This window comes from Entelurus aequoreus, linkage group LG22, assembly GCF_033978785.1.
Source record: "Entelurus aequoreus isolate RoL-2023_Sb linkage group LG22, RoL_Eaeq_v1.1, whole genome shotgun sequence".
In the NCBI taxonomy this organism is placed as follows: domain Eukaryota; kingdom Metazoa; phylum Chordata; class Actinopteri; order Syngnathiformes; family Syngnathidae; genus Entelurus; species Entelurus aequoreus.
In genome coordinates this window covers 17,931,836-17,950,765 of record NC_084752.1, presented here as the reverse complement: position 1 = coordinate 17,950,765, position 18,930 = coordinate 17,931,836, and the positions used below count along the sequence as shown (strand labels likewise).

The window sequence follows — 18,930 nt, the reverse complement described above, 5'->3', positions numbered from 1 at the left end:
TTGCAAATATATATCTGCCACCTAATCAACATTTTGTTCTCTTTCTCTGCTACGGCCCAACACTTCCCAATTCCTGCTAAATAGAAACTTGTGATTGGATACTCACTTTGGAATGACAAGAGGGTATACCATCACAGTCTCGTTAACATCAGGCTATTTGGATAGGTTACTGTCAACAACTTGTGATCTGATTGGCTATCGCAACTGTCAGGTTCAAACACTGATGACATCTATTTTACAAGACAAGAGGCAAAGAATTAAACAGAGACAGAATTCAATTTGGACTCAACATATTGAGGAGAGTCGCCCGGACATTGTATCCTTCTACAATCTCCAGCACGCTCTAGCGAAAGATTGTACGCCACCTCTTTTTATTTGGACACTCCCTGTTTACACAACAACATCTGCTTCCAAAAGAATGGGGAGTATGTAAACCAGGGGTCCCCAAATTAAGGCCCGCGGGCCGGATACGGCCCCCCAGCATCCAAAATCTGGCCCGTGGTAAGTCCCAAGTTAAAAAAAAAAAAAAAATTAAATTAAATAAATATATATATATATATATATATATATATATATATATATATATATATATATATATATATATATATATATATATATATATATATATATTTAATTCTTTTTTTTTAAAAAATCTGTCCTTGCTAGTCCAGTTTCTACCGTCTCCTAGCCACTCAGGCAAATCATATTGTCTAAAAATGCATTTTACCATCGATAACGTGACATGCAGCAAGTGCGCTCTTTAAGTCAATTAGTGCGCGAGGAATATATATGTATGTATATATATCTATATCTATATCTATATATATATCTATATATATATATATATATATATATATATATATATATATATATATATATATATATATATATATATATATATATATATATATATATATATATATTATATATACATATATATATATATATATATATATACATATATATATATATATATATATATATCTATATATATATATCTATATATATCTATAGATATATACATATATACATCTATCTATAGATATATATATATATATCTATATATATATATATATATATATATATATATATATATATATATATATATATATATATATATATATATATATATATATATATATAGATACATATACATATATACACATATATACACATATACATATATATATATATACACACACACACACACACACACACACACACACACACACACACACACACACACACACACACACACACACACACACACACATATACATATATATATATATATATATATATATATATATATATATATATATATATATATATATATATATATATATATATATATATATATATACATATATATATATATATAAACTCTAACCTAACTATATATATATATATATATATATATATATATATATATATATATATATATATATATATATATATATATATATATATATATATGTATATAGTGTGGCCCCCAGCCAAATTGTTTTAACCAAATGCGGCCCCGGAGTCAAAAAGTTTGGGGACCCCTGATGTAAACAGTCATTGTTTACGGTCACATTAACACAAAAGAAGAAGATGCCTCGGGCTTGGGCTCGTCCTGGATTCGGCTTGAGCAGGTCTTCGATGACAATAGATAACCCCTCCCGTCCCATCCCATCGCACACGGCGGAATTTTCCAAGACTCTGCTTGGTGCAACAAAGACAGCTCTCATCTGTTCACTGGAACTCAGAACGGAAAGTTTTTTGATAATTTACATACAATTTTTCTGACAGCAACTGTCTATCAACTTTATGTGTTCTCAAATTCATCCGCTAACGGTCCCGTTCAACGTGAGGCCATCTGGAAGGCTTTACTGAGAACCACTCGTGATCTGATTGGCTATTGCAACTGTCGCTCAACTCTGTGTTCTCAAAGTCATCCGCTAACGGTCCCGGTGAGTATTTAATCACAGGACGCGTAAACGTCACCTTCAATCTTAGGCCAGTTAGAAGGATAGCTAGCCAGCTAGCTATCCTGATAGCCAATCAGATCACGAGTTGTTGTCGTGATCTGATTGGCTATCGCAACTGTCTATCAACTGTATGTGTCTGTTCACTTACAGTGCAAGGAAGCCCGCATTGTTGATTCTGAAGGCCCCGGGCAGATTTGGTACAGCATGGCAACATAAGCTAGCTGAATTCTGATGGATACAAACTCTAACCTAAAAACAACCGCACTGTAACAAGCATAACATGACAAGAAGAGAATATGAATACTTTTAGATATTTAGGGAACCTAAATTAAACACTTTTTTAATCTTTAATTATGATCATGATTTCTGGTTAAGTTAGGCCAGCAGAGCTTTTCTTCACTTACTTTGTACAACTGACTTTAATTTGAATAAAAGGGATTAATTATAGTTGTGTGTCTAAAATATTTATCAACAAATTACAAGCAAAATCGCAAAAAGTCATTCAATGATCTTGAAAAAATTGTGAAAAAAGTAAAAATATCAGTATCAGTATTGGCAAAACTGGCTCTGTATGTACTTGTTGGATCAATACCAACATTTGCAGTACGGCCCAACCCAACTTATTTGAATTTATAACTGACAGACTTCTGAGTGAAGCTGCCGAGTCTTAAAATCATACTTTTTTTCTTGAAAAGATGACATTTGAACTACCCCATATGCAAAGATTGTGCTACGCATTTGAAAGTTCCTCTTTCAACTTGCCATTTTACTGTAAACCATCTAGGAGTAAGTGGATGGGGGTGGGGGGTGGATCACCGAGCTCTGAGTAAAAACCCTGCCTTATAATTACACAGGACGTTTTCAGTCATGAGGAAGGATCGGGTTTTACAGTACGTCATGGGTTGATTTATTATAGCAGTGACATCTGTGCACTTTTCATCAAAAGCGACCACGCTTTATACGTGGGCTGACAGCGTGTTTGGCTGTAATGGTGGTGCTGGGTGGCTACCATCAGCATCTAGGAGAGGGGCCCTGAATAGGTGGCTCGCATGCCACACCCTTCCCACTAGTGTTGTAACAATACCAATATTTTGGTACCGGTACCGGTACTAAAATTATTTCAATACTTTTCGGTACTTTTCTAAATAAAGGGGACCACAAAAAAAATTGCATTATTGGCTCTATTTTAACAACACATCTTAGGGTACATTAAACATATGTTTCTTATTGCAGTTAAGTCCTTAAATAAAATAGTGAACATACAAGACTACTTGTCTTTTAATAGTAAGTAAACAAACAAAATCTCCTAATTAGCCTGCATACGTATGCAGTAACATATTGTGTCATTTATCATTCTAATATTTTGTCAACATTATTAAGTGGTAGACAATTAATTATTAATCTACTTGTTCATTTACTGTTAATATCTGCTTACTTCCTGTTTCAACATGTTCTATGTACACTTCTGTTAAAATGTTATAATCACTTATTCTTCTGTTGTTTGGTACTTTACATTAGTTTGGGATGATACCACAAATGTGGGTATCAATACGATACCAAGTAGTTACGGGATCATACATTGGTCATATTCAAAGTCCTCATGTGTCCAGGGACATATTTCCTGATTTTATAAACATAATATACATTTAAAAAATAACGAAAAAAGATGTTGTGATGCCAAAAAATATCGACGTAATCATAGTAGTATCGACTCGATACGTGCTTGTACTTGGTATCATTACAGTGGATGTTAGGTGTCGATGCACCAATGGCGTTTGTTTACATTTTGACGCCAGTGAGCTACGGTGTGTAGTGAAGCATGTTTAGCTATTCCTCGTCCTGCAGGGATGATACTTGTAAGAAACGTACTTTATTTGTCGCCATGGAGGCGAGGATTAGTGATTTAGAAGTAGCCAAAACACTGCCGACGGCGGATGGACGTTAGCCACTAGCTAGCTAGCCATGTCTTAACGCCCTCAGGACTCTTCCTGAGGGCGTTAAGACATGTATTCAGTGTTGTAACTTCACCTTTATCGTTAGTTTTTAAGCCAAAATGCGTACCTTCTCCCTTTTCTGTCTACACACTGTGTCTGCTTGTAAGTACTCTGTGATTGTGCGCTGCCGAACATGCTCCTCTGCTCATAAAACCAGCAATGACACGACGTGACTTTGACGCGGGCGCGGGGGGTGCGGGACTGGTACGTTTCAGAGACGGTATCGTACCCAAAATAATTCATTAGTATCGCCGTACAACAAGACAGCCCACCAATGTTTTTTTTTATTTAGTCCACCAAACGACACCCAAATATTTAAACCATTAAGCAGGAGAAAAGTACCAAATAGATTTGGCGCTACTTGTTAAGTGGCGGTATGCATCGCTTGTAACGCCGCTCAGAATTCCCTTGCGGTGCGCATTAAAAGTGAGCAACAGCAAGTGTTTTCTAGCGTCATGCATTTACACAATCATCAAATACAAGAAGTATTTGCCTTAGTAATGGAGATCCAGTAATTAAGGGCACCAATGCATTAATATGGCCATGAAACGTGAGGCGTGGAAGCGTGCGGAACAACTCCACAAGCCAGCACACTGTCATGACTATGGACAGTGCTACGAAGAAAGAGCTTTGGAGACACTCTTCTTTTGTTTGGTAACAAAATACGTAAACACGCTACTTCTATGCTAGGATAAATGTAGGAATAACCAAAAATTGAAAACTAGAGTAAAATGATATCTCGTAGATTACTGCTATACCATCATGTTTGTTATCTCTTCCGCTGCTGTGATAAATGATATAACCCCGAAATAAGTGACCGTTTCTGGAATTAACCCTCAATACAAGAGACGTCTTAGTGTATTTTTACCCATACACGTGCTTGTGTTTACACAGGAGTCTGCAAAGACCGCAAGTGGGCAAGGCTGTCTGAGTTGGAGAGCGAGGAACCAAGCAGGAGCTGTGTCAGGCTTGCAGGGACTTTTGTGATTAATAACGCTACACACAAGCAGTCATTTCTCTGTGGACATTTTACTGTTCACAGAAGCCTCCATCACTCCTCAGGCTAAGGCCGGGGTCAGCAACCCGCCTGCGGCTCTTTAGTGCCGCCCTAGTAGCTCCCTGGAGCATTTTTAAAAAAGGATTGAAAATGGAAAAAAATGGGGGGAGAAAATAATTTTTTGTTTTAGTATGTTTTTTGTTTGAGGACAAACATGACACAAACCTTCCCAATTGTTAGAAAGCCCACTGTTTAATATGTTTGTGTGTGTGCTTCACTGATGAGAGTATTTGGTGAACATCGATTTGTCCTACTAATTTCGGCGGTTCTTGAACTCACCATAGTGTGGACTGTGATGCAGCAGTTTGTTTGCATGTACAATCTTCCACTCCTTCTTTGTCGCGTTTTGTCCACCGAACGTTTTATGCTGTGCGTGAATGCACAAAGGTGAGCTTTGTTGATGTTATTGACTTGTTGGAGTGCTAATCGGGCATATTTGATCAGTGCATGACTGCAAGCTAATCAATGCTAACATGCTATGCATGCATTGCATATTGCATCATTATGCCTCATTTGTAGGTATATTTGAGCTCATTTAATAACCTTTACTAGTATCCTCTTTGTATATAATTTAGTTTTGCATGTCTCATGATACATTATCTGTATGTAATATTGGCTGCATTTCTGTGCCATGTTGTTCCAGACCACAGCAAACGTTACCTAGCTTGCCAAATATTGTAATAAATCTATTAAAATAAGCCAGCCTGCTGTTTCCTTGAACTTGGACACACACATCTATACCTTTGGCCATTAAAAGCCAATCACTTCCAGGAGTTATCTCACCTTCTAAGTAGCCTCTGATTTACTAATGGTTTCTAATGTTGTAAAAATGTTTAGAATAAATATTAAATTTCAACATTTCTGTCAATGAAGATTTGCTTCAGCCTGCGACACATAGTCATTTTGATAGTAGGTTAATATAGCTAATATAGACTCTTACATCATGTGTTGCCTTCATTATAAGACATACTGTATATACGGCTTTTCATTTTTTGCGGCTCCAGACAAATTTGTTTTTTGTATTTTGGTCTCTAAATTTGGCCCCTCGAGTCAAAATAATTGCCCAGGCCTGCTTTAGACTTACCAAAGGGTGGCTTCTCAAACTTAATATTCATTGTGACTTTTTTTTAAGCACACAATCACTGATGGAATGTCCGCAAATCTAACGGGGTGCCATCTATCGAACATAACCATCTCCACTACCTTAAATATGAAATACAGACCTGAACTGCTTACTCGTGGTGCTGCTGTGCTTAAAATTGCGAGCGGTCTATTGGCACATTTTTATTTTGGGGACCCCCTGGTTCGGGTTCATCATGAGCGAGATGTGACATCATGGCGATCATGACGGAAAACAATGTCCAATTCTTAACACAATGTAACACCAAACTATTACATTTACAGCGAACTGTTTCCTCACATGAAATAGCAACAGATGTCAGTACAAGTGAACTCTGCACCCTAATGATTGATGGCCAAACTGACATGTTTACAGGGTATTGCAATATTTACATTGCCTGCAAAACTATAAATCAAACCTTTCGTTACGCAGTCTTGCACGTCAGTGTGTTGGCAGTATGCGGCACAGTCTATATTCTTTCATGTGTTTGCACGTTGGCATGTGAGCCCCATGCAGTATTCCCAGAACTTTTCTGCACGTGGTGGGAATGTCTGATGAGTGCTTCGAGGTGGAAGATTTCTCATTGCTTATTGCTGCTTATTGTTGTGATGTGTAATGATACGACTGATATTCGGGTATGTTTACAAAACAAGCTGGCTAACAGCTGGTTTTGTTGCTACTCACGGTGTCTCCTAGCCGCTCAGGCAAATCATATTGTCTAAAAATGCATTTTCTCATCGATAACGTGACATCATCGTTGATATATATATATATATAATATATATATATATATATATATATATATATATATATATATATATATATATATATATATATATACATATATATATATATATATATATATACATATATGTATATATATATATATACACATATATATCTAATATATATATATATATATATATATATATATATATATATATATATATACATATATATATCTATTCAATATATATATATATATATATATATATATATATATATATATATATATATATATATATATATATATATATATATATATATATATATATATATATATATATATATATATATATATATATATATATATATGTATGTGTGGGAAAAAATCACAAGACTATATATATATATATATATATATATATATATATATATATATATATATATATATATATATATATATATATATATATATATATATATATATATATATATATATATATATATATATATATATATATATACAGCCCGGCCCCCGGCCAAATTGTTTTAACCCAATGCGGCCCCCGAGTCAAAAAGTTTGGGGACCCCTGGTGTACAATGTTTTAGTGTATAAACATTTAATCCAGCATTGTGTGCCTCCCAGCGCAGCCATTTTGTGCCTGGCAGCACATCCAATGTGGTGCTCATAGTTTGTCAGCTCAGTGTTGCTGTTTGCTACTGTGCTCAGTGATACTTAGTGCGCTTTTAGCATCTTAACAACAACTTTCTAGTTAGCTTAATATGAGTCCAAAAAAAAGTAAAGGACGTGTGATTTGAAGATGTGTGGTTTGAAACATTCAGAGAATATCCAAAGTGTTGTCGACACTGCCTTCTCCCCTCCACTTTTTTCAGCTGCACGCAGAGAAGATTAACCGACAAGGGGATTTTATTTTTTATTTTTCATTTCTAATCAATGTAGCGACCTGGCTGTTAAAGTTAAGGGGTTTTGTCATGTCAAAGTGTGAGTGCACCACAGGGCTAGTGACAGTGTGTGTGCGTATCGACAGGGTGGGTGTTTTTTCCCCCCGATATGGCACCGCTGTAGTGTTTGCTGGTTGTAAGAGCTCTGTGCTCTTGTGTAACCTTGTGTATCTTGTTTTCATATGTTTTTTGCCTTTGGATTCGGGCCCCTTTGGGACTGCGCAACAAGCGGTGGCACTTTTGTGACTTCTGCGCTGCTTTTTGGTGATTTTTGATCTGCCTGGGGGAGCCTTTTGACCACGACCATGTTTGCACTGGAGACCAGCTGCTGGCTCTCTGCCACACCCGAATCCGCGGCGAGAGACCAGAGGAGATGCGGAAGAAGAGACGGATGAATGAGCTTCACGGAGCCCTGGCTGAATGAGCTTGTTTTGGACACTTCGGGCTCCTTGGACTAATTTTCGCTCATCCGTGCGGACTAAACATTGGCCGAGAGCGAGTGGGCTCTCCACATTGTTTTGTTGGGTCTGTTCCTGTCTCACCACCCCACCCAAGCAGACAATGGCGTGGAGTACCGCAGAGGCCACCACATTGTATATGGGTGTTGAAATTGTGTTTTTGTTTTTTTGTTTGTCTATGCACGGTGCAATCATATGTGCACAATATGTATTATTTATGCTCATTTTATGGTTTTTCATTGTGTTTTTCTCTTGTTGCTGTATGTAGAAATGGCATTGCCGATAGAGTGGCAGCTGGTTGCATCCGCTCTGTGCTCTTTTAATGTGTTTTTTACTTTATTCTTTGTGGACTTTTTGTATCTGCACTGCAACCACATAATTCCCCCATCGTGGGATAAAAAAAGTATATCCCATTCTATATATCCTATCCTATCTTATCCCATCCCATCCCATCCCATCCCATCCCATCCTATCCTATCCTATCCTATCCTATCCTATCCTATCCTATCCTATCCTATCCCATCCAACCCTACCCTACCCTACCCTACCCTAACCCATCTCATCCCATCCTATCCTATCCTATCCTATCCTATCCAACCCTACCCTACCTATACCCTACTCTATCCTATCCTATCCTATCCTATCCTATCCTATCCTATCCTATCCTATCCTATCCAACCCTACCCTACTCTATCCTATCCTATCCTATCCTATCCTATCCTATCCTATCCTATCCTATCCTAAATGAGGACAGTTCAGTTAGTTGATGTTTTGGCGTTGTTATTAAAGAGATAGTTGATCCATCACCCCCTTTGTTTGATATACAGTGCTGTGTAGCACTTTGCATTGTGTTCAACATTACAAACCTTTACTAGAATATAGACTTTTGTCGAGGCTGGAACCCATTATTTATTTTTACATTGTTTCTTAAGGAGGAATTTGCTTTAATATTCAAACTTTTCTATTTACAAACCCTGCTCATGAACCAATCAAGTTTGTAAATAGAGGTTCCACTGTGTTGAATACACTCAGAGTTCGATATAGTGGTGTCCTATATAACGCAACATTGCCGTGGACCCTAAATGTTCTCCTTTTTTTCCCCACCAGAGTCATTTGCGTTGTCTTTCAACAAATTATGGCATATTCACAAACATACACAGCAAATCTTTGTGAAAGCCTCCAAAAAGAAGGAGTAAAAAAACTTTAGAAAAAAACTCTATAAAAATGACAAAATATCGACCGACATTTTTCTCTAAGATTATATTTCTCCTCTTTTGTTGAGAAGAATTGTTGTATATTCTTGGGTAGCAGGTTGTGGTTTGCTTTGTGCATAATTTTAGCTGTTTGCAAATTCACAATGTCGTGGAATTTCAGTTTTTTTGATTTATTGAATAAAGGGTTTGTATGTTCTCTATATCCAACATGATGTATTATTCTAACTGATCTTTTTTGTAACACTGTTAATAAATGAAGTTATAAAAATGGGACCCATTACCTCCCTGCTTGGCACTCAGCATCAAGGGTTGGAATTGGGGGTTAAATCACCAAAAATGATTCCAGAGCACGGCTATGCTGCTGCCCACTGCTCCCCTCACCTCCCAGGGGGTGATCAAGGGGATGGGTCAAATGCAGAGGACAAATTTCACCACACCTAGTGTGTGTGTGACAATCATTGGTACTTTAACTTTAACTTTAACTTTAACTTTTGTAGTTATTTCCCCATATTTCTGCACAATAACTCAGATATGGTAACAGTAGCGAGCAGTAGAGAATAGGAAGGGATTTTTGGTCTAGAACATGTTTTGCTTTATTCATTATTGACGTGTTTCTTGCTACTTTATGTTGTGTATTTTTTACATGAGATTTCCAGTTCAATTTATAATCTTTTGGTTTCATTTACTCTTTGAATTTCTATTCCGTCTATTTGTATTTGTGTTTGACTTTCTCTTCTACTGTTACCAAATAGCATTATTTTAATTTTACTGCGATTCAACGATAGTCCATTTGTGTCAAAACCATCTTTTTAATTTGTTAATTTCTTCTGTTGTTATTTGTATTAGCTTCTGTTCATGGTAAATTATACCATTCAATTATGGTATTTATGGGGAAATATTAAAATATGAAAGCTTCAGGTGTACTTTTGAATGTTATTTATGTTAATAATGAACCAACAGAAAAAAATATCTGTGGTATTAAAGGCCGACTGAAACCCACTACTACCGACCACGCAGTCTGATAGTTTATATATCAATGATGAAATCTTAACATTGCAACACATGCCAATACGGCCGGGTTAACTTATAAAGTGCAATTTTAAATTTACTGCTAAACTTCCGGTTGAAAACGTCTATGTATGATGACGTATGCGTGTGACGTCAATAGTTAAACGGAAGTATTCGGACACCATTGAATCCAATACAAAAAAGCTCTGTTTTCATCTCAAAATTCCACAGTATTCTGGACATCTGTGTTGGTGAATCTTTTGCAATTTGTTTAATGAACAGTGGAGACTGCAAAGAAGAAAGTTGGAGGTAGGATCGGTGTATTAGCGGCTAGCTGTAGCAACACAACCAGGAGGACTTTGACTTGGATAGCAGACGCGCTATCCGACGCTAGCCGCCGACCGCACGGATGATCGGGTGAAGTCCTTCGTCCTTCCGTCGATCGCTGGAACGCAGGTGAGCACGGGTGTTGATGAGCAGATGAGGGCTGGCTGGCGTAGGTGGATAGCTAATGTTTTTATCATAGCTCTGTGAGGTCCCGTTGCTAAGTTAGCTTTAATGGCGTCGTTAGCAACAGCATTGTTAAGCTTAGCCAAGCTGGAAAGCATTAACCGTGTATTTACAGGTCCATGGTTTAATAGTATTGTTGATTTTCTGTCTATCCTTCCAGTCAGCGCTTTATTTCTTTTGTTTCTATCTGCATTTAAGCGCGATGCTATCACGTTAGCTCCATAACTAAAGTGCTTCGCTGATGTATTGTTGTGGAGATTAAAAGTCACTGTAAATGTCCATTTCGCGTTCTCGACTCTCATTTTCAAGAGGATATAGTATCCGAGGTGGTTTGAAATACAAATCCGTGATCCACAATAGAAAAAGGAGAGAGTGTGGAATCCAATGAGCCAGCTTGTACCTAAGTTACGGTCAGAGCGAAAAAAGATGCGTCCTGCACTGCACTCTAGTCCTTCACTCTTACGTTCCTCATCCACAAACCTTTCATCCTGGCTCAAATTAATGGGGTAATCGTCGCTTTCTCGGTCCGAATCGCTCTCGCTGCTGGTGTAAACAATGGGGAAATGTGAGGAGCCTTTTAACTTGTGACGTCACGCTACTTCCAGTACAGGCAAGGCTTTTTTTTATCAGCGACCAAAAGTTGCGAACTTTATCGTCGATGTTCTCTACTAAATCCTTTCAGCAAAAATATGGCAATATCGCGAAATGATCAAGTATGACACATAGAATGGATCTGTTTAAATAAAAAAAAAAATCATTTCAGTAGGCATTTAAGTTTAAAGCAACGTCATTTTCATGTTCATTGTTTTTAAAAGCATTTTAGATGAAAAATGCACCTTAATCCTGTATTGTTGCTTCTCTGTTTTTCTCTCGCATACATAAGTGGACTTTTTGTTAAGTATGAGCACTATATACAAAGTTGTACTGTCCCACCAAGCTTGTTTTCACCATGCAATGTTACATTAAAAAAGTAATTTTTATTTATTTATTTTTTTGCCGCCAGGGGCTGAAACATCCTGGGCGAAACCTTCAGAACAAAAAGCACATTCACAAGTTCAATTGCCAACCTTTTAGTTTCGTCGTTATGTGCTCTCAAATTTTAGTATATGACTATTTATATCAACTTTGAGTGTATGTGCAGAAAGAAATGAAGACACGTCAAGAGTATTTACCACAGTCAGGCTGCGTACGATGGGGCTAAGAAGGAAGACTATGTGCTGCTCTATCTCCTGGCTCCTCTCCAACAGAATGTAGAAGAACTCCACAAAGCCGAAGGAGGCCAACAGAAAGCCGAGCGCCTAAACAGTACAGTGAGACAGGTTTCAGATTGTATACGCAGAAGACAACACAAATAAATCTTCCCGACATGTCTCACCATCTTGGCGATGCAGAGGGGGGACATCTGAATGCGTCCATGATCATGGCAGTAAAGGTGAAGGCAGTAGATGGGGGCCAGCAACCACAGATACGCACAGGGCACCCACACTAGAACGGTGTTCTGAAAACACTCTGTCAAATCTGGGTTGGCTGTGTACCAAGTGCGGTTCCAGTCCTGCAAAAGCCAGAATACAAAGATATATTTGTTAAGAACAAAGTACAAGTATTTAAAAAAATATATATTTATAAAATATCAATCATCTGAGAGTGTGAACAGACAAAACCAAATCCAAAGGATTCAGAATACATTTCAGCCATTATAGCAGGGGGGAGTGAAACCACAAAGAGTCAACAAAAAAATGTGTGAGAGTCCAGGCTGGACGGTGTGAGGAGGCCTTCTTACATTCTCAGAAAAGCTGAGTCAGCGTTAGAATGTCCTTCACCCTCTGGCTTGGTTCCGAATTTAAGGACAAAACAAGTCAAATAGGTCAAAGATCTTGTCAATAAATTATTTGTTGGCATGTTATTTATAGAAGACAAAGAAAAGCCCCAAACAGGAGAAGCAACTTGGCTTGTTGTTGTTTTACTTGTTTTATCGCCCCAGTAGCCTGCAGGGTGTCTGGCTGCGCTAACGAGACACCACAGAGAGCAGTTAAAAGTTCCTACAACGGCGGCACAGATGGGCATAGCTAGACAAGGGAGCCGCAATGTCATTATATAACATCCACAGCTCTGTGATCAAACCCTGGAAAGTGCACTATTTGGACAAACAGTACTGGTATATTCAAAAGGGGGGAATAAAGACGTTTTACAGGTTGCTTCAGTGACCCTTTCCTTCTAGCCATCCTGAAACATGATGGAGGACCTGGTTTATGAGCTGTGGCAGAGAAGTTACAGGACTGTTGATCGCATTCTTTAATTTGATGGGCGTCTACCACTGCCAGTTCTCGCAATAAGCACTTCTTTAAAGAGATCCCGCGGGGTCGTTTCATTCAAAAAAGGCAGAAGTTGTGGCGGCATCACCATGACAACGCGCTTGCTCTAAATGCCTCGAGCATCTGACACTTCCTTGTCGAGAAGAATGTTGTGGAACACTTCCCTAACCTGAGATTTTGTTCCTTTTTCCTTAGGGAACCTGTTTTGAAGATGCTGACAACATGAATAAAAATGCACTTAAGCGAGGATTTTTTCAAAGGGCAAAGGTTGTAGTTTGGATTTAAAAATATATATCCTTTGTGTCCCTTTTCTGATCTAGTTCATCCCAAAAGTGATTAACCCTAAATTCAAACAATGGTGTGCAGTCAGGGCCAGCAAGGTATTCTCCTCTGGCCTAACATAACCAGAAATCATGATCATAATTAAAGATAAAGGTAATTTTGGTAACACTATAGTATGGGGAACATATTCACCATTAATTAGTTGCTTATTAACATGCACATTAGTAACATATTGGCTCTTAATTAGTCATTATAAAGTACTTATTAATGCCTTATTCTGCATGGCCTTATTATACAACCAGTAAGCCATTAATTAAGAGTCTTCCCTCAATAACCTCAGAATTATTGCTTATTAGTAACCCTAACCCTAACCCTAACCCTTATATGTTCCCCTTGTGTCCAAATAACTCCAAATAAAGTCTTTGTTACTTAGAATATGTTCCCCATACTAAAGTGTTACCGTAATTTTTAATTTATTTTCCCTAAATATCTAAAATGTTTCATATTCTCTTCATGTCATATTATGCTCCTTCCAGTGCTGTTGTTTTAAGGTTAAAGGCCTACTGAAACCCACTACTACCGACCACGCAGTCTGATAGTTTGTATATCAATGATGAAATCTTAACATTGCAACACATGCCAATACGGCCGGGTTAACTTATAAAGTGCAATTTTAAATTTCCCGGGGAACTTCCGGTTCAAAACGCCTTTGAGGATGACGTAGCCGCGTGACGTAGCCAGTAGAACACAGGTATGGCTTCCCCATTGAAGCCAATACGAAATAGCTGTTTTCATCTCATTATTCCACAGTATTCTGGACATCTGTGTTGGTGAATCTGTTGCAATTTGTTCATTGCATTATGGAGAAAGAAGCTGAGCAAGCAAAGAAGAAAGTCGGTGCGAAGCGGAGTATTTTGCGAGGGAAGTCAGCAACACAACACAGTCGGTGTTTCATTGTTTACATTCCCGAAAGATGCAGTCAAGATCGAAGAACTCGGACAACAGAGACTCTTACCAGGAGGACTTTGACTTCGTTAACAGACGCAGACGCGATACCGTGAGTACGCTTCCAAACATTTGATCGCTTGCTATAACTAGCTCGAGCTAGTAGCTAGGAGCTAGGAGCTAGGAGCTAGGAGCTAGCATAACAAACACCTAGGTGTTTGTTATGCGGGATTAATTTGTGGCATATTAAATATAAGCCTGGTTGTGTTGTGGCTAATAGAGTATATATATGTCTTGTGTTTATTTACTGTTGTAGTCATTCCCAGCTGAATATCAGGTCCCACCCGCGCGCTTCCAAACATTTGATTGCTTGCCCGTACGTGCGTGTCATGTACGTAACTTTGGTTAAATATATAAGCTTTATGAACCTTGGGTTAGGTGAATGGTTCTTTGGGCTGAGTGAGTGTGTGTGTTGTGCAGGTGTTTGAATTGTATTGGCTGGTTATATATACGAGATCCCGTCCATATTACCCGCTCGAGCTATAACTAGCTCGAGCTAGTAGCTAGTAGCTAGGAGCTAGCATAAAAACACCTAGGTGTTTTTATGTGGGATTAATTTGTGGCATATTAAATATAAACCTGGTTGTGTTGTGGCTAATAGAGTATATATATGTCTTGTGTTTATTTACTGTTTTAGTCATTTCCAGCTGAATATCAGGTCACCCCCGGCTCTCACAGCATCTTCCCTATCTGAATCACTTCCACTCCCCACTAGTCCTTCACTTGCACTTTACTCATCCACAAATCTTTCTTCATCCTCGCTCAAATTAATGGGGAAATCGTCGCTTTCTCGGTCCGCATCTCTCTCACTTCATGCGGCCATCATTGTAAACAATAGGGAACTTTGCGTATATGTTCAACTGACTACGTCACGCTACTTCCGGTAGGGGCAAGCCTTTTTTTATCAGATGCCAAAAGTTGCGATCTTTATCGTCGTTGTTCTATACTAAATCCTTTCAGCAAAAATATGGCAATATAGCGAAATGATCAAGTATGACACATAGAATAGATCTGCTATCCCCGTTTAAATAAAACAATTTCATTTCAGTAGGCCTTTAAAGTTTGTGTCCAATCAGAATTCAGCTAGCTTATGTTGCCATGCTGTACCAAATCTGCCCGGGGCCTTCAGAATCAACAATGCAGGCGTCTTTGCACTGTAAGTGAACGGACACATACAGTTGACAGAAAATTGCCATAGCCAATCAGATCACGAGTTGTTGTCAGTAAGGCCTTCTAGATGGCCTTACGCTGTGATTGGATACTCACTAGGGAGTCCCAAGTGAGTATCCAATCACAAGTTGCGAAAACAAGGAAGTGGCACCGGAACCATACAGAAAACTCACAAAGAAGGAGAGCAAAATGTTGATTAGGTGGCAGATATATATTTCCAAGGCCATTTTCAAGAAGGATACTATATCCTGTGAGACGAGGTGAAGCTATCCCGACGGTGAAATGGTAAAATGGTAAATGGGTTATACTTGTTTAGCGCTTTTCTACCTTCAAGGTACTCAAAGCGCTTTGACACTATTTCCACATTCACCCATTCACACACACATTCACACACTGATGGCGGGAGCTGCCATGCAAGGCCCTAACCACGACCCATCAGCAGCAAGGGTGAAGTGTCTTGCTCAAGGACACAACAGACGTGACAAGGTTGGGGATTGAACCAGGAACCCTTAGGTTGCTGGCACGGCTACTCTCTCAACTGCGCCACGCCGTCCCCAACCTCGAAATGGTGTGGCCGCCACTTTCACACGAATCAACCGACTACGAGCGGTACCACTGGCGTATTTATATTATTCACATGTGAATAATGCTGTATAATAGACTGTATTTATGTTATTCACAGGTGAATAATGCTGTATAATAGACTGTATTTATGTTATTCACAGGTGAATAATGCTGTATAATAGACTGTATTTATGTTATTCACATGTGAATAATGCTGTATAATAGACTGTATTTATATTATTCACATGTAAAAATACCTAAATGTTTTTTGTTTATTGTGAGTGGACTGTGGTGCTGAATTTCCCCCAGGGATCAATAAAGTACTTTCTATTCTATTCTACTCTATTCTTATACGGAGTCGGATGGGTGCTACAAATTGTGAGTTCAAATATTTTATTTCTTCCTTTTGTCATGTTTCATTTATTTTATACAATTCTTTTGATTTTGACAGTACCACATAAGATATGTTTTAATTGTTGAAGCGGGTTTATTTAATGTTAAATGCGCCGAAATATAGACCGTTTTGTGCACTGTTGAGGGGATTCACTGCCCAGTAGTGTGCAAGTGGGTTTTTGCATAGTATCTCCAGCCGTGTCCATGCGGTGACATAAATTACGGTATTTTGAGAGGTGAAGTCAGACTAAGCAGGACATCACTGACGGCCTAGGTGAGAAACGCACGGCCCGTCACTGGATTCAAACCTATCCAAGCATAAAGGGTTGCTCCGTCCTAAACGCAGAACACATGAATTGATTTACGTGGACCCCGACTTAACCAAGTTGAAAAACTTATTCGGGTGTTACCATTTAGTGGTCAATTGTACGGAATATGTACTTAACTGTGCAATCTACTAATAAAAGTTTCAATCAATCAATCAATCACAAACAGGGGCTTCGCGATTCCTGCATGAAGAAGTGCCAGGTAAATGTCAATCAATGAATGAAAGGCCGCTTCATATGGAAATTTACCGCAAACATATTCTCAGCCCCTTCCTGCTCCTTCACTAGCAGGAATATAATGGCAAATGTCCCCTCTTAGTCTCAGCGGCGCACATCATTGGTGCTAGTCTAAGGCAGAATGTACTGGAATCCAATCCCAGTCAGAGGTGAGGTAGTAAGTTTTATAAATGAATGATTTTATGGTGTGAAATTGTTATTTTGCCCCCCAAAAATCCTATGGATTAGTTTTAGTACAAAACATGCATCAAATGAAATTTTAAGTTTGGAAAAAATGAAGAAAATTATTACACACAAATAAAAAAAACAGAACATATAATTTGGTTTGGGGTAGCTCCGAATTAAAAAAAAAATCGGCAATCATACCTTTATGGACCTTGCATTACAGTACAGCGATGCCTCAATTTAATTATGTTTTAAGTTGAAAGCAAACATTTGACTTACAAGCATCCCCGCCAGTAGTTGTTGTGGCAAATGTCCCAGTAAACCCCGTAAGATCCACCCAAAACATCAAAACGCGAGCATTACCTTATAGTTAGAGATCGACATAACATCGTTTTCCAACCAAAGGTAAGAAGAAAGTGAGTGTGGAGGACAATGTTTAGAAAAAGTGGATGGTATTCATTGAATTAAACAAAAAATCATTAAAAACATGACCGAGCGTGTCGCCAAGTTGACAAAGCAATACGAGCAAATCACTGCTCGTCTGCACCATACTGAAGCAGAATGGGTGGAATGCCAGCCAAACATGCTAAATAATAGCGAAACAGCGGACATTTATCCATGAAAATATGGAAAAGCTGCCGATGTAGTGTTTGACGGAATAGCTGTGTAGAAGTCATATTTCTTTTTTATGAAAAACAATTCAAGCCATGTTACATGTTACAATTATGCTGTTTTGGGGAGGGAAAGCACCAATTCAAACGATTTCAATTCATTTCAAAGTGAGACGCTGATCTGATTAAGAGCTCCGTCCAACACAAGTTAAAAGTTAAAGTTAAAGTACCACTGATAGTCACACACACACTAGGTGTGGTGAAATTACCCTCTGCATTTGACCCATCTCCTTGTTCCACCCCCTGGGAGGTGAGGAGAGCAGTGAGCAGCAGCGGTGGCCACGCTCAGGAATCATTTTGGTGATTTAACCCCCAATTCCAAACTTTGATGCTAAGTAGTAAGGGTAATTGGTCCCATTTTTATAGTCTTTGGTATGACTCGGCCGGGGTTTGAACTCACGACCTACCGATCTCAGAGTGGACACTCTAACCACAAGGCCACTGAGTAGGTTTTTTTTTTTTTTTTTAATTCCAACCCTTGATTAATGAATGGATGAATAGGTGCATTTTACAACTTAGCAAGTCTAAAAAAAACTGTCACTCCTATTACAACATGTTCCAGCTTGAATAGTTTATTATTCCAGTTTACCATAAACTGTGACTGGTCACAGCCTCTGGAGCTGCAAGGGTGTGAATCACGGTCGGACTCGCAGCTACCTGTTCCTTTCGGACGCCAGGGGAATATTGGTTTAGCTTACCACATAAGTAATTCTCAAAAATAGATGGAAGAAAGCGTAAAAAACATTTAAAAAAAAAAAAAAATCAAAGGTTGCTGTTATGTAACT

General features: G+C 38.3%; 1 protein-coding gene across 1 annotated transcript in view; it reads right to left on the bottom strand.

Moving 5' to 3' along the window:
* The window catches only part of abcc6a (ATP-binding cassette, sub-family C (CFTR/MRP), member 6a), a 144,834-nt gene that overhangs the window by 62,348 nt on the left and 63,556 nt on the right, over positions 1 to 18,930 (bottom strand). The window contains exons 2-3 of the mRNA XM_062033568.1: positions 12,396 to 12,572; positions 12,193 to 12,318 (exon numbers count right to left, since the gene is read on the bottom strand). Coding sequence (XP_061889552.1) covers positions 12,193 to 12,318; positions 12,396 to 12,572 — 303 coding nt within the window. The remainder of the gene's footprint in view (positions 1 to 12,192; positions 12,319 to 12,395; positions 12,573 to 18,930) is intronic.